We start from the raw sequence: 18286 nt of genomic DNA on the forward strand, positions 1-18286 counted from the left end.
GAGAAGATTTAAGAGACTGTGATATAATATAAGACATTTTGAATGATCACTTTTGCCTGAGTTAAGGAGACCTGGCTGAAAAGAAGCCATGTGTGGAGTGTCTTGAATGTAATGTAGTTGTTGCTAAGAAGCGGTTTGTCTGGAAACTGTCAGAGACTCGTGCTGTTGTGAACATGCAGATGTCCAAGCAAGCTCAAGTGAAGTTACCAGGAGTGATCTGAGTACGGACTCAAAGCCAGAGAATGTAATTAGAGATCTTAAAGATCACATAAAGAAAAGGCAAGATCGACTTTCTAAAAATCTTTCTGAAATCGAAAGCCTTAAAGATGCACATGAAAATTTAAAATTTTAGTGCAATAGTTTGACACCTTTCGCGAAACACATAGTCAGGTCAAGGAGCTGAACAGAAGAATAATCAGTCAGTCATTTTCCCCACCAGCTACAGTATATCCTAACACAGAGTCACGGGGGTCTGCTAGATACAATCCCAGCCAGCACAGGGCGAACGGCAGGAACAAACCCTGGGCAGGGCACCAGCCCATCGCAGGGCACACACGCACACACACACACACACACACACCACACACACACTAGGGACAATTTAGGATCGCCAATGCATCTAACCTGCATGTCTTTGGAATGTGGGAGGAAACCGGAGCACCCAGAGGAAACCCACGCAGATATGAGGAGAACATGCAAACTCCACGCTGGGAAGATCCGGGGAGCGCTACCACTGCGCCACCATCCCACCCCAGAAGAATAAAATCAATGCTAAATAAAGAAAGTGCAATTAAAAATACAGAAAACAGCACTCACAAAATGTTTTGAGATTTGGGATGAATTTAATGACGCTGCAGTCGTATGACTTAAAGATACGAAGAGCCTTTTAATACGCCCACCCAATGAACAGTTTGTTAATCAACTCAAAGATTTACAACTGCAAGACCAAGATCGCACAGAATCCAGAGTTTCACAAACCTCTCAGTTGAAGCACACTCTCTATAGTAAGTGTGGCTTGTCATTGCTAAGCACTGTGCCATCATCCCCTTCTTCGGCAGTGTTAATCAGAATTTAACCTCTTGATAACAAAAGTAACAGAACAGAAAGCTCATCTTTAAATCGCAATGTCAATACTACAAACACAGAAGGCTAATAAGATCTTAGCTCAACAAATTGTCAAACAGGAAGTTCGCAGTACAATAACAGAAATTACCAACATACGTAGAAATAAAATCACTGACCATAAAATGTAATCCACACATTTAGAGAATACTATAAGTCCTTATATTCTATCCAGTTTAAAGATGATATTTTCCTATTCCAGAGGCAATGATCAGTCTTGAAGACTCAGCCAGCATTTTGACAATATATAAAAACATTTTAAAGTGTCTTAGTTTCAAAGATCCTAGGGTACGATGGGGAAAGGATCTTTCACTTAGCATCTCTGAAAAGGAGTGGGAGGTAGCCATGCATAGAATACACTCTAGCCCCATATGCACAAAACATTCAATCATCCAACTTAAAATCTTTCATCAAGTACATTTATCTCGGTTAAAATTGTCCAAAATGTTTCCAGGGCAAGATTCAACATGTGAACGTTGCAATTTAGCTCCAGCCTCATGGGGCAACATGTTTTGGGCATACATCAAATTAACATAATTCTGGACCAAAATCTTTGAATGCCTATCAGACAGCCTTGGTGTCACAATCACTCCTAACAGCTATGTTTGGTGTACACCCAAATGGGCTTAATTTAGAGAATGCCAAATTGATTCTAATTGCTTATAATAAACTACTAGCATGTATACTTATCTTGCTCAACTGGAAGAATTGCAACCCACCTATTATAGGTGAGTGGGTAACTGATGTTCTATACTATTTGAAATGAAAAAAAAAATTCTCACTTAGAGGATCTGTTCAAAACTTTTTAAAAATACTGCAAGATCTAATTAATCAAATCTTAGAATAAGTATTTATATCGGCTAAAGAGACATTGTCCTTCCTTTGTTGTTTTAGTCAGGCAGGGGTTGAATTATGGTTTGTTAAGTTTGACATCATTGTATGGAATGTTGTTTTCTTATAATAAAATCATTAAATTGAAAAAAAATCCCTCCTAAAAAGAAATCAAATTTCCCATTACAAAATCTTTAAAGCATCCATTCAAAATAAATACTGCAGCACAGATAAACAAAGTATTACATTCTGTTGATAAAAGAATTTGTTTCCTGCTTTCTCATATCAACCCCCACACTAAGACTTCTTGGTATACCTGGCAAAATATCCTGGTTTTCGTTCTTTCTTCTCCATTATTAATGTATCTGTGTTTTCTCCCAGATGTTACTGGCAGAAGACTTCAATTCTCAATCTTCCCTTTACATGTGAAATTCTCTGCAAAAAAAACAAAAAACAATGTGAAATCTTGACATTAAAATGATTTAAAGACTCTGATAAACATTAGAACCTACAAGGTTGATACAAACCAAGCACCATCTAAAGAACTCCACTTTAAATAAATATGCTGCACTCCCCAGTGAGTGAAATATGGAAACTTTTTGAAGATTTTCCTAACAAAGTGACTCCTACCACATTTATCTATGTTTCAGGCCTCCTGAGTAACCTTAAATTTGTCTTCATGCAGTCGGTTAGTCATTTTAGATAAAACATAACATTGTGAAACCTACTTAGTCTAATTTAGGGTCTTGGAGGGCTGCATCTCATCCAGCAGCATTAGGTGTGAGGCAGGGAGCAGCACTGGACAGATCACTAGTACTTCTTAGGGCCCACTCACCTACATATCCATACTCACACTAATACTGGACCAGTTTACAATGTCCAGTTGATGTAATCGGGATACTAATGGGGAGGAGTTGAGAAAAACCTAAGAACCTGAGGGAAGATCCTTACAGACATGAGGAGGAAACTTCCAAGTGCAGGATTTCAACCATGAATGCTATCTAGCTCTGTGAAAAACAGAAATGGCAGCACTACTCAATGTACCAATCTTTTAAAGAAAATGTTCCCTTCCTCTAGTTTGTTTAACTAGCTAAAGACTCTTCATAAAGAACTTGTTAACTGTGTCTTCTGTACAATTAAAATAGTTGTCTCTGCATGTGATATACTATAACAAGCCCCTTGTATTCAATGTGTTGGTCTTGTAGTACAGTCTCTAGCCATAGGGAGACATTTAAGTACGCATCTTGTTTGACTATGTAAAGATGGAAAAAAAACTGAACATCATTGTAGGTCTGAGACAGAGCAAGATAGTAAATAAAAGATTAATATAATTCTGTATATTTTTATTTGTTTATTTAGCTGTCCTTTTGGATAATTGAAAATCTATCTTATTTCTATTGCCCCTTACTGATAGCTTTATGTCTTTTTTTCTTTCAGTATGGCTGAAATATCTAAAATGCAACTGAATGTTTTGTTTACTAAATTCCATCCATTATCTAACCTGCTATATCCTAACTACAGGGTCACGGGGGTCTGCTGGAGCCAATCCCAGCCAACATAGGGCGCAAGGCAGGAAACAAACCCCAGGCAGGGCACCAGCCCACCGCAGGGTGCACACACACCGACTAGGGACAATTTTGAATCGCCAATGCACCTGACCTGCATGTCTTTGGACTGTGGAAGGAAACTCATGCAGACACGGGGAGAACATGCAAACTTCACGCAGTGTGGACCCAGGAAGCGAACCCAGGTCTCCTAACTGAGAGGCAGTAGCGCTACCCACTGCGCCACCGTGCTGCCCGTTTACTAAATTCATTTTTCAAAATCTGGAAATAACTTCCTGCCTGTCTTAGATATCTGAAATGAGTTAAGCATGTTTGAAATATCGACTTAAAAAATGATGTGAAAAAACATACTTTTTAAATAGGTGTCACATGTGTGTGCTTTTGAGAACAACTTAAGGGCTTGGATAATTATATTACTCCTCACACATAACGGTGAATCAATAACGATTTCCCTTCTCCTTTACTTTCTGTGGAAAGGAAGTTTGACGTGCCTCCAACCATTACGTCTCTTCCAGGGTCACTCCACCTGGACCCGTCTCTTCCTTCCAAAAACCATCAAAACCAGATACATAGCCATATTGGAAAGACTTTGTGAACCTAAGAAGAAGTCTCAACTGTTTACGCTTAACATACATTTTTTTGCACCTTTTGCACTTTTAAATATAAGGGGTTTGCTTTTGAGGTGCCCCAGACCCTTTATGATCGTCTGTCTTGTCTTTACAAGGACTCTCTTTCTACTGTATATCAAGATGTTTCAATAACGCAATTGACAATCTTCTTAAATAGACAGGAAGCTATTCTGAAATATTTTGAAACACATTTAAGATATTTGAAACTGAATTTCATTCACTTGTCCAAACCCACTTCTGCTAATTATCAAAAACATAAGTAAGCTTCAGGATATCTCAATTACAGTACTTTATAAAATATCTTAATTTCAATTATTAATTTTAGAATAGACTTACAGCTTGAAGGTGCCAAATTGGACAGAATGGCACCCCTACCAGGAAGGAGGGGGATTCCTTACCCGGATGGACGGCCATAAGGGAAGAATATGGGAGGATAGGCGTTCCAGCCAGGGCTGTTGCAGATACCTTTCCTGGCCGGGAATATGTAACAGAAGCACTGGGAAGAACTGTCTCTCGGGGCTATAAAGTTCCCCAATACGTCAGACGGCAGCATCTTTCAGGTACAGCTTCCTTTGGTACACCCATAGGAACCCTTGGGAATTGTAGTCCTGATGAACAGCCCTGTTGGTGTAGATGGGTGCTGCCAGGGGGAGGTGTGGGAAGAGTACGCACACATTTTAAGGAGCTTTTGCCTGACCCGGAAGTACTTCCATGGTGTAAGCATGTGACACCAGAAGTACTCCTGGGTCCGGCATAAAAAGAGCCACTCATCCAGGCGAGTTGGAGTCAGGACTAGAGGACAAGGCTTTCCTGGAGGACAGTGGATGAATTATTACATTGGATGATGCTTGTGATTCTGTATTGAAAGAAGAACCCATGGAAAGTATTTAGTAAAATAAAATACACTTTATTTGTACCCTTGACTGTGTTTGTGCAATTATGTTTGGAGTCAAGGCTCAGTAGCACAAGTTGTTGTTGATTCATCCCAAAAGCATTTCAAAATATTTTAAAAACACTTCTACTCTGTTTTATAATGTTACAAAATAGGAAGGATCTAAATATATAATGTTACTAAATATGAAAGATCTAATTGTTTGCATTAATCTATATGACCTTAGAAAGGAATAAGCAGTGAATAAGCAGGGAACTTCTCAAAATTAGTCTTAGACATCTAAAGATAAATGGTATGCAAGTTCAATATACAGTATCTGCTTTTTGTGAGATATATAATTTAAGATATGTATTTTGGGTGATAATCGATTGGTGGCGTATTTTTAGTAAAATACTGATCTCCAGTATAGAATCCTGACTTAATTCACTGTGGTATGGATCATAATTTAGAGGCCCAGAAAGGAGCAGTCAAATGAATTTTTGAGTCTTTAAAGATGTTTCTGTTTCCTCAGCTAATACATGAATAAGAATCACTGTTTCTAAGCTAACAGTGAGGCAAAATCCTGTCACACATGAAGCTATAGCTTAAACAATGTAAAAAAGTGCGCTGGCTGACGCATTTGAAAAAGAGTACTGTTGTTCTTTGAAAAGGCTATAAAATGTCAACTGTTAAGCTATTAAAATAACAACAGGACATGTGGTGATTATTTTTTATTATCAATGATAAGAAAGGAAACTATCTGTTGTTTGCTTAACTGTTCAAATTAATTTTGCAAGTGATTCACAAATCCAGTATGACTGTGTACCAGTATCTACCCTGAATCCGCAAAATTAATAAAAAAATGTATCTGTCAGATGCAACCTAATAAGCAAACATGAAAACCAGCTGCTAAGGATGAGCAGGTGGTCGATGGTAAACTGCTCCAAAAAATTAAAGGAACATTTTGAAAACATCAGATATCAAAAATCATGCTGGATATCTATACTGATATGGACTGGGCACTGTGTTAGGAATGAAAGGATGCCACATTGTTTGATGGAAATGAAAATTATCAACCTACAGAGGGCTGAATTCAAAGGCAACCCGAAAATCAAAGTAAAAAAATGATGTGGCAGGCTAGTCCATTTTGCTGAAATTTTTCTGAAATTGTACTCAGTAGTTTGCACGGCCCCCACATGCTTATATGCATGCCTGTCAACATTAGGGCATGCTCCTAATGAGGCAACAGATGGTGTCCTGAGGGATCTCCTCCCAGATCTGGACCAGGGAATCACTGAGCTCCTGGACTGTCTGAGGTGCAACCAGGCGGCATTGGATGGACCGAAACATAATTTCCCAGAGGTGTTCTATTGGATTTAGGTTAGGCGAGTGTGGGGGTCAATCAATGGTATCAGTTCCTTCATCCTCCAGGAACTGCCTGCATACTTTCACCACAAGGCCGGGCATTGAAGTTTACAAGGAGGAACCCAGGACCCACTGCACCAGCTTAGGGTCTGACAATGGGCCCAAGGATTTCATCCTGATACCTAATGGTAGTCAGGGTGCCACTGTCTAGGCCACAGGTGTCGAACTCCAGGCCTGGAGGGCCGCAGTGACTGCAGGTTTTCATTCTGACCCTTTTCCTAATCATTGACCAGTTTTCACTGCTCAGGCCCCTTAGTTGTCTCTTTTTTTAATTAGAAGCCAAACAATAATGAGACACAAAACGAGCTGCCACATGATCAGCTCACCTGTGCAATATCTTAAAATAAAGAAAAGTGAAGGTCTCAGTAAGGTTGATCTCTCAGGTCACCAAAACATTTTGACGAACTGAAAATCAACAGTTTTAGAAATGTCTGCTGTGGCACAATGAGAGCAGCAACAGACCACAAAATTAAATAACGGGCTTAATTAATTAACAATTAATTAACAGCAAGAATCAGCTTGGTTGTAGTGAAATTGGTTGGAGTTTGAAACCCCAGTTTAGCTGCTGATCTGTTGGCTCCTTTCACATCTCATTTTTGTTTAGCTGCCATTTCATGAAGAAACGAATCAATTCAGAGGACTGACTCCTTAAAAACAGGGCTATTCAAATGAAGGGAAAATGAGTAAATTAGCAGTGAAAACTAGTCAATGATTAGGAAAAGGGTCAGAATGAAAACCTGCAGCCACTGCGGCTCTCCAGGCCTGGAGTTTGACACCCCTGGTCTAGCCTGTAGAGGTCTGTGTGTCCCTCCATGGATATGCCTCCCCAGACCATCACTGACCCACCACCAAACCAGTCATGCTGAACGATGTTAAAAGCAGCATAACATTCTCCACGGCTTCTCCAGACCCTTTCACATCTGTCACATGTGCGCAGGGTGAACCTGCTCTCATCTGTGAAAAAAAAGGCGCCAGTGGTGGACCTGCCGATTCTGGTATTCTATGGCAAATGCCAATTGAGCTCCACAGTGCCGGGCAGTGAGCACAGGGCCCACTAGAGCACGGTGGGCCCTTAAGGTCACCCTCATGAAGTCTGTTTCTGATTGTTTGGTCAGAGACATTCACACCACTGGCTTGCTGGAGGTCATTTTGTAGGGCTCTGGCAGTGCTAATCCTGTTCCTCCTTGCCCAAAGGAGCAGATGCCAGTCCTGCTGGTGGGTTCTGCGGCCTTGTCCAGCTCTCCTAGAGTAACTATCTGTCTCCTGGAATCTCCTCCATGCCCTTGAGACTGTTCTGGGAGAAACAGCAAACCTTCTGGCATTAACATGTAGTGCCATTCTGGAGAAACTAGACTACCTGGCTACCTCTGTAGGGTCCAGGTATCACCTCATGATATCAGTAGTGACACTGACCGTGACCAAATGCAAAGCTAGTGAAAAAACAGTCAGAAACAATGAGAAGGGAAAAATATCAGTGTCCTCCACATGTTAAACCATTCCTGTTTTGGGGGTTGTTTCATAAATATCCCAGAAGTTTCATTGACTTGATGCTATTCTCTGATAAAAAAGTGTTGTAAATAGATTTCATCAACACATGCATACATTTTCTCAATGCACCAAACTGCATCCATCCCTTTTTTGTATATTATATATATATATATATATATATATATATATATATATATATATATATATATATATATATACATATACATACACACTGTATATCTACCACACCAAAAAAGCTGTCAGGCACCCACATTCACATCAGTAGGTGTGTGAGATTTATGAGTTTAGCTATACTTTAACAGGAGTATGCTGTAGCTGAGGGAGCAGCCTGATCAGCGAATTACACACAAAGTTTGAATGGGAAGAACGCAGCTCACAGACTACGAGTACCCACTGTTCTTGCTCTTACATTGCTCTTTTAGGTAAATCACTATTTTTAAAATGATAACTGTGGCAGCAGAAACTGAAATTCTTTTAAGACTTTGTCTGGTTTGCCTTTTTTACAGAGTCCCCTGGAGCAGCTCATCCGCAACATGAAGTGTCAGCTCATGCTGTGGGTGACTGATCCCCACGCTAATGCAACTTGTCAGCAGCGTTACAATGTTTTTCAATCACCATCTGTTTCCCTTACCCAGTTATGCTGAGCAAGATCGCAGAGCAACCAAAGCCTATCCTGGTGATGTTATATTTTACTTAACCAATGCAGTGAGATTTGGGTGCTGGATAAGGATAGCATCAGCCTGCTTATTGGGTCTTGTAGGCAATACTTGAAGAAGGCCAATACCAGCAGCATTCATTGCTTCATAGGTATCCCCCTTCCATTCAATATCATATACTAATATAAATGTGCTTTGACCTACAAGGGGAATCCCACTCTCCAGTTGTGTAATTGTAATAATGAATTGGGAGGAGGAACAAAACAGACTAAACAGAGTACTGCCAGTAATTTGGTTCCACATTAAGCACTGCTTGCAGTGTAGTATAATTGTAAAATGTTTAGGAATGTAATTATAATGTGTACACAAGATAATAAATCTGGAACTGACTGATGAGATACGATATATCAAAACAGTGCCTTACATATTTTTAAAAAGCCAGTGCCCTTACTCATCTGCATATACAGCTTGCAAAACCAATAAACACTTAGCCTTATGCACTTTTGCAGTATGTTGTTTGCACACTTAATAATAAAAGGAAAATATGCACTATAGCCAAGCCATGATGAAAAATTAAAATAAAGTTTTTTTTTTTCTATAATGTATGCCGCTTTTTTTTTTCTTCATTTGAGGATGGTGGAAAGAGAACAACTGAGACACAGTGTAAAAGTAATTAGTAATATTTAGTTTCCTGTTGGTAGACATTTATTCAAATCCATTTTAGGATGAGGCAGTTTTAAATTTAGAGTTTTGTGGCAATGTGTTATTGTGATTTGTAGTAATTTTAAATGAACTTAGAATAACTCACATCTAAATCATGGTAATAACATTACCAAATACCACTACGTGTGCTGAGTTGCATCAATCTGTGTCACAAGCTAAAACAGCCACCACCCAGTGTATACTCTTTCGGCAGTACATGGTACAGCAGCTAATTATTCGTAATCCACAAACATCTCTCCAAACACCCCCCACCCCACATCCACAAAAGTATTGAACATTGTTGATGTTTTGAAATGACAATGTGAACTTCTAAAACATTGCACAGTTGTACCAGCTACATTCTGACTTCAAATTATTTACAGTGCAGGATGTCTGCAAATTGGTCAGCTCATGATGGTAAGTCCTCAGAGATGCTTTGAGTAGAATAATCAGTGCTGAATTTGACTTAAAGACTCTTTTTAGAAGGATATGTTTTTGAGGTGTGAAAACACGTAGCAATTGTGCTACACTGACCGGCTTTCTTTTTCTTCTCTCTTTTTTTTTTGCATTTTACATTTCTCTAAAAATTTCAAATTTATGTCACATAAAAACGATGGCGACAGTTTAAGTAAGTGTTGTTTAGGTTAGCTCTCTGTTTGATCCACCAGCCTACCACGTAGCTGGTGACAGCAGAATTATCATTTTTGCAATGCAGCCCGATAAACTCTAATCATGTAGATTATATTTAGACTCTTGAATTAAACTGACTAACCTAATATAATCACAGGAGCAAATGTGAATAGTATAATCATCAACTTATCCATTGTGGTGAACAACAGAGTATAGTATATGTATAGTATATGTGGAAATTTAAGGCAAGTTATAATGAAGCCCCTTTAATGAGATGCATATACAGGTACTTTGAATTAAAACAGTCTTTAGCAATTCACTCAAAATCTACAGATGCAGGATTAATTGACAGATCGGTGCCCATGCTATATCATATAGTGCATATTTACTGATTATGTCGTTTTGTAAAATTTTGTTAACTTGTTGAATCTGTTTAAGGTAGGGCTTGGAAATTTTTTTCGATTAAATCATTTAATTCTAATTAATGTTTTAAAATGATATTCAAATGTAAAGATCATGATTTTTCTTTTTTTAACCAAATGGTACAGTTGAACAATCGAGTAAAAACCTTAGTTTAACCAGCTGTTCATGTGTGTACATTCAAAACATATTGTAAAAATCTGGCTAAAAATCTCCAAGAAGCATGTTGTTTTAAGAGCCAAGTCCTAACAAAAGGCAAAATTCAAACAGGCTGCTCTGAGCACAGCGAACGAGGGGTGGGCACAAAAGGAGTTGCATCTGGGGGCACTGCCAGTCACTAGCCCAGCCTATAGTTTTTCATCTTTTTCCTCAAATGAAAATTAGTGTACATTACATACATGCATTTGAATATATATTACCCATGACTAAAATATCATATGATTGTAAAAGTACACAGCAAAATCACCAGTTTTAACTTTATCACTAGAAACGTTTATGTAACTTTTAAAAAGTGTTTGGAAAGTGCATATATGTATGGCGAATATAGAGCATATGTCTGCACAACAAAATTTGAAACTAAGACTGACTTAAAATGTTGTCAATCACAGCTACATGTGGCATTAACAGTAGGCTACCAAACAGTAAGTTACTGAAGTTACTTTAACACTCTCATTGACCTCCACTGAATGATTGCTAAGACTCACTGAAAAAAGTCATTTAAAAAGAACAAATCATTTGTGAATATCCCATCACTACTCTTAGGTTATGTCTTGTTGGAGGGAAACGAGAATGATGTCTTGATATACAGCAATTTTAGGTTTTATTGCCGAAAGAAAACAAAATGGGGCAGCATGGTGGCGCAGTGGTAGTTCTGCTGCCTCGCAGTTAGGAGACCGCTTCTCGGGTCCTCCCTGTGTGGAATTTGAATGTTCTCCTTGTGTCTGTATGGGTTTCCTCTGGGCGTTCTGGTTTCCTCCCACAGTCCAAAGACATGCCGGTTAGGTGGATTGGCAATTCTAAATTGGCCCTAGTGTGTGCTTGGTGTTTGTATGTGTCCTGTGGTGGGTTGGCACCCTGCCCAGGATTGGTTCCTGCCTTGTGCCCTGTGTTGGCTGGGATTGGCTCCAGCAGACCCCCGTGACCCTGTGTTCAGATTCAGCAGGTTGGAAAATGGATGGATGGATGAAGAAAACAAAATGTGTCCAAGTCTTATGTTGGCAGTGAAAATTTCAGCAATGCCACAATGGTGAATGAAAACCATGACTCTCGCTGTGCACACTTTAGTGATGGATATGCTACCTAAGCTATTACTGACTGTGCTGGACAACCTACAACCATCCAGGCACCAACAGTATTGTAAGAGTATGTGTCCTTTGGACCATAACAGGAGACTGATGGTCCTTCATTTAACAACATGGAAAACTTATAAACTTGTCACAAAAGGCACCCCAGCCTGGATTAAATACAGGATAAATACTTTGCATGTACCATGGTTGGAAATTGCTAATTTAGCTAACATACGAGCCACTGAGATGTGTGAGATAAAGTATCTAGAGAAAACACTCACAGAAAATGTTTTTTCTTGAATTAACTTACCGTTTAAATTAAGAAAATGCACACAAGTAAGTAAAGAGTACACAAATGACAAACAAAACTGTAAAAAAAAAAAGTGCACTCTAACAATACAAAAACATATTACATTAGCAACATTAAGGAAACTAATGCTGTATATATATAAATATCCATTTGAAAAGATAATTAATGCCATAGAAGTGAGAGTGGATGGATGGGTGCATGTGGACTAGAATTTGATGTGTCAATAACAGTAGGATAGGCTCCAGAGTTTGGGATCCTAAAGTAATAAGCCGGTCTGAAAAGAAGAAAGTGTTCACATTTCAATAAGAAAGTTTATTACCAACACATTTTTAAAAACTGGTACAAATTGCATTGTACTTTATTTCAGCAGAGATATTGTGCTAGTGTGCTATCCTGCTGGTATTGACACATCAAACTTTAGTCAACACACACCCATACACATCCACACTCACTCATATGGAATCGCCAATTAGCCAAACATCCACTTCTTTGTGATGTACCCAGAGAAAAACCTACATAAACCAAAAAGTATGTGTTACCTCCAAACAGGCCTTTCCAGGATTTAGACAGATTGCGTTCTATGTACTCTTATCTTGTAAGCCACTTTAAATAAAGATGTCAGTCAAATATAAAGTAATACTAAAAATGCTTTATTTATTGCACGTCTCTGGTAATGTTTCTCCTTTCATATGTATACATTTGATAAATACAATGTGAATGGAGAGAATATAACATGCAGTAGGCAGTGATAGAATAGAAGACAGGAGGGGGAACAAGTCACCTTTTTTGATTCATCATCAATGTTTAATGATTATCACTGACTGAAAGGCAAGATAAAGAAGCAAGGGAGTATGAACATCTGTGAAAAATTAATCATCTACAGCTTCAGATGACTTTCTATGATCATCATGAGTAACCTCCATGTACTTTGGAACATGTTATCTAGCAATGAAAATATTGATTGGCTGTTTAGTCAACATAAATTCATTCTACTGTATGTACTTGTTTTTATACTTATCTATCCATACTTCTATGAACTCACAAACTATATCCAAGTCCGGACTATATATTTTACCCATAAATCTAATTTTGTAGTGCTACCAAATGCCAAAATTTCCATTAAATATCTGCATATTTAATGAAACCTTACAGGTTTTCAGATGACTACAGTTGTTCATCCATCCATTTATCAATCCACCAATTTTCAGAAAATAATGTTCCAGTTCAGGGTCATGAAGAGCTACAGATTATCTCATTAGCTTGAGGTACATGATAGGAACAAGCCTTGGGTGAGCTGCTACACTATCGCATGACACTTTTACACACTGACACTCACTCACACTGGGACAATTCAAACCTCTTTGTTATAACTGTTGCGGAAACCCAGCATGAAATCAAAGATAAACTGCAGTTTGGAAAAACTTGGCAATAACAAAAACACAGTACCATTTTCATAATACAAATGTGAATAAGCTTATGGATACTGACATACAGTATGTTACATCTGCATTTTTCACTGTTAGAACACTCAGCTGAGACTAAAATGTATTTTGCAACAAAGCAGATCTCTTTGCATGTTTTTGTGCATCTTTACACTTCTTCTGGCTTCTTTGGGAATTTATGAGCATTGCTGTACAACTCCACGTTATTGTGTGCATTAGAATTAATAATCAACTCTTTCAATTTTGATGAAATAACCATTCTATCAAAAGACATGGGAAATGCAAATGAGTCAACTTATAGCTCTGCGGTTTCTTTTATTAAAGAAAATTTTAATTGTAGCATGCAGGACACTTTATTTCCATGTCAACATTAGTTGTACAGAATTAAAATTTGTAAAACCCATACAACTAAGCAGTTCAAGATTGCGGGGGTCCAGAGCCTATAATGATAATATTCATGGAATATACTGTATGCAGTTAATGTATATTCTATATTCATTTATATTTATCTTAAATGATTTGCCATGTATTGTAAGGTGACTTTATGCCATATTATCCACCCTTACATTAGTGTGCATTTCATTATCAGCATGAAGTAGATAACAATAGGAAGAACTGGCTAGAAAAAATATTTTCTACATCCACTGTAGCCATTTTCTTGTTCTGTAAGACGAACTGTTGACCTTGTTCAGGATAACAGATTTGTATGACTGTGGATGTTGGCTGTTGCTATATACAGTTGTGTATGATTAACTAAATATACAAAGTATGCCGGGGAGAGACACTCAGTATGAAAAAACAGGTTCTCAAAATAGTTGGATAGATAGATAGATAGATAGATAGATAGATAGATAGACAGACAGACAGACAGACAGACAGACAGACAGACAGACAGACAGACAGACAGACAGATAGATAGATAGATAGATAGATAGATAGATAGATAGATAGATAGATAGATAGATAGATAGATAGATGTGATTATGCCCCTGTCCTGTTCCCCAAAACGACTTGTTTAAGGCTCCCAGGTGTTCTGTCAGGTATTACCTAAGGGTCTTATTTATGGCACCTGCAGACATAGCCACATTGTTGTGGCATTAGCTCTGCGCAGCTGTTTCCTTGGACTCCCCTCTGTGTCTTTCTTTGCAAATGTCAAAGTTTGAATATTACATTTTTTGGTTTTTCAATTTTTTGCTTGTTAATAAAATTCTGATTTTTGAATGTGTTAACTTTGGCTAAGAATTTTGTTTCAAACTATTTTTTTTATATTTTTTTCATTTTATTTTTTCAGTTTTTAAGTTTCTCAAATTATTATGTTCATTTAGATATACAACATGCTGTGTTGGGCAAGGCATTTTTGCACAGTTTCGGCTTTCCCCCTGGGGTTAAATCATAATAAGGGTAACATCTGGAAGGGTCAGCACAGGTCTGTGGGGAGTGTCCTAGCAAGTCTTATGAAAAAGGAATAACAATTACAGTGATTACACTGCAGGAAGGAATGACACCAACAAAAGGAAACAGGCCCTGTTGCTCTACTGCATAGCACAAATGGGCTAAAAGCATGGACACCTAGAAAGAGGAAAAAAAGAAAGACGGAGAGAGATAGAGAGAAACTGAGAGAAAGGTGGGAAGAGAGATAAAAAAACAGAGCAATCCAGGAGAAAAAAAGGATATCCTTTTGCCATTGCTCTACATGGTACGTTCCTTGAATACCTGTTCCTCCTTATAGTAAGGAAGTTACATCCAGGAAGAATGAAAAAGGTTAAAGGGCTCAAATGCAAACAGAGACAGCACATGTCACCATTCTGGCAGCAGACACTGGACTATCACTAAAGGTCAGGTCAGGTCAGGCTGAGAAGCATGCACTGGTATAGCTCGCTGCTGTACCCACCACATGACAAAACAGCTTGTGATCGTGGTTGGCAACCCCCCAGGCAGACACGTAGTCCAGTCCCACCCTCTGGAAAGGACCCTCTATTTGCTGCAGCCAGGTGTTACATGGATGTCCACTTGACCTGGTCCAGCCACTTGGGTCCTCAATAATGAGGATCCTGCGTGCCAGATGACCCTCAGGAAATCGTGCCACATGGCCGTAGTGCCATACCTGAGACTCCCTCACAATGCATGTAATATGCCTCATTTGGGACTTCCCTGAGCAACCGCTCATTCAACACAAACTCAAACCAGCGGTACCCAAGGATTCTCTGAAGAAACACCATACCAAAGGAGTCCAGTCTTCATCTCGGGTCACTGGATAATTTCCATGTCTTGTAACCATATAGCAAGACAGGAAGCACCAGGGGCCTCATGTATAACGCCGTGCGTAGAACTCGCACTATAACATGGCGTAAGCACAAAAGCCGAAATGTGCTTACGCACAGAAAAATCCAGATGCAGGAAACTGTGCGTACTCCAACTTCCACGTTCTTCCGCTACATAAATCCCGATCAGCATGAAAACTAACGCCGTGCACGCATTATGTAACGCCAAATCCTCCCAGAATTACGCCTATTTGAATATGCAAATCAATATAAATCGCCCTAAAGCGCAGCCTTCTGTGAAAAGACAATGGGAAAAGCACGGGAAAATATAAGAATTTCAGCGAATACCAAGTGGAGGCAAAGGAAAAACATACTATTTGTTCAAATAAACCGTGGTATAATCAACAAAATGAAGTTGATCGAGTGACATAGCGTGTTGGAGAAACTTGAAAGCTCACATTCACAAAATCGCACGGTGCCGGAAATAAAAAAAGAAGTCACATATCAAAGTTGCCGTGAAAAGAAGAGTTGTAAGCCCACTGTTTGAGTGTCATATGAAAGTTTATTAGGGTACAGAGAAAAAAGGCACACGGTGGGGAAAAAGCACGAAATGTCAACTTTAATCTCGAATTTTCCACTTTAATCACGTAGTTTATTTTGTCATTTAGTAGAACATTATAAACGTCATCTTAAAATCGTTTAATTAACCAGTTTCTCAAAATTACATCGTAATTAAAGTAGCACGTTAAATGCTTTGTTTTGTATTTGATCTTCTAATCGTATGTGCTCTATGTGTGTGAATCACTACTTGCTTCTTAAACTGTCTCTCTTCCTCCAACTGGACACAGAGTCCATTACATTTGTGATATTACAGCTCTCTGAATAACTAAAATACTGAGATGTATACGTGATATCATTTTCATGATGATGATAGGAGCTAAAGCACATTATTAAACATGTGTTTCATGAGCCTCGTGCTCATGACAAGCATTTATCTTTTGTCGAAATTTGTCGCTGCGTTTTTAGCTGTGTTGTTATTTTCTCTTTCTGTTTTATATTCAATATATATTGGCGTGGCCGCCCCAAGAGTCCTTGCTTTTCTTTCCCCAAGTAACCGATCGCCATTCAATCAACTCTGTAATAGACGTTAAGCCATCTGTAAGCTTAGCGCCGATTCTTCAAAACGTTTAAAGAACATTGAAATATCTTCGTAGTACATGTTTAATTATTCTATCCTTCAAGACAGTCCCAGTGAAGAATATAGATTATTTCAATGAAGTTAAAGTTTTATGTGTATAATTTAACAAACATATTTTGCTGCATTTCACCTCAAAAATGATATCGTCATCATATGTAAATACGCGCTTTTATAAAGTGGCCCAGGTTGTGAGATATTATAACTATAGTGCAAGTTTACAGTGGGGTGATTGTACTTATAAGTACAAACCGTTTTACAAGGAGCAATTGATTGAGTGCATTTAAAGTTCTTGGGATTCAAACTGTTTCTGAACCGCGAGGTCTGTACAGGAAAGGCTTTAAAACGTTTTGAAGTGGCTGAGACAGCGTGTCCTTAAAGCTGTATACCGATAATTCTCTTTCCGATCAGCTGCTGCTGTGATTCACACTCAGATACAGTGATATAAATACTCTGAGTCGTGCAGTGAGAGTAATATGGAAAAAGATGATCCGCTGTGGCAACTCCTAACAAGAGGAGCTGAAAGAAGAAGAAGAAGAAGAAGTGAGAGCAGTTATGGTATTTGGAATACTATGGCTGTTCCCTCTACCATTATATTGTTATAAGTTAATTACAATCAGATGCATTACACTAATAAACAATATGCGGTTAGTTTCTGTGTATTTATAAAGCCGCGTCATGAAAATAATGAGTAATCACACAGGAACAGTACCATTGCTTTGACGCTGGGTGCCGCCAGTTTGCAAAACCGAGCGGAGAACTTGCTTAAGACAAGGCATGAGGCACCGTGGAAAAGTGCGTACGACAAGGCATGAGGTACCGTGGAAAAGTGTGTGGCTTTACGCCAAGTGTAGGTTTTATACATCGCGATTTGAACGTGGAAAAGTTCTTACGCAACATTTCTGTGCGTACGCACCGTTTATACATGAGGCCCCAGGACTCTAAAGCCTTGGACCTCGTCCTTTTGCATAGATATCGGGAGTGCCACACACCCCTTTTCAGCGACCTCATGACCTCCCTTGCTCTCCCAGTCCATCCACTGACTTCATAGGAAGAGTCATCTGAGACGTGAATGTCACTGCTGAGGTAGGTAAACCTCTCCACCAGGTTGACACCCCCTCCACAGATAGACACACTGCTGATGGCTGTGCCTACAGAATCCATTCCCGCACGGGTTTATCCATTCCCGGTAATTTGGGTATCCTGCATGTCATTCCCGGGAATCCCGGACGCTCGGGGATCTCACAGATGAACGCTTTTAGAACAACCAACACTTATTTTTAATAAAACTACTGCAATATGTTGACACCAATAAAAGGCTAACCTTATCTACAAGAAGTTCATGCTGTCATATAAGTACATGTATCTAGTTCAGGGGTGCCCACACTTTTCAGCATGACAGCTACTTTTAAAATGAGCAGGTCAAAATGAT

The 18286-nt window shown here is 38.9% G+C and overlaps 1 protein-coding gene across 2 annotated transcripts in view; it reads right to left on the reverse strand.

The window, feature by feature from the left end:
* LOC120525496 (nuclear receptor coactivator 7-like) overlaps window positions 1-18286 on the reverse strand; it is a 179874-nt gene that overhangs the window by 148761 nt on the left and 12827 nt on the right. For both annotated transcript variants that reach the window (XM_039747841.1, XM_039747842.1), the window contains one exon: window positions 2270-2388. In XM_039747841.1, coding sequence (XP_039603775.1) covers window positions 2270-2307 — 38 coding nt within the window. In that variant the 5' untranslated portion in view covers window positions 2308-2388. The remainder of the gene's footprint in view (window positions 1-2269; window positions 2389-18286) is intronic.

The sequence above is a fragment of the Polypterus senegalus genome, chromosome 3 (assembly GCF_016835505.1).
Source record: "Polypterus senegalus isolate Bchr_013 chromosome 3, ASM1683550v1, whole genome shotgun sequence".
NCBI lineage: Eukaryota > Metazoa > Chordata > Cladistia > Polypteriformes > Polypteridae > Polypterus > Polypterus senegalus.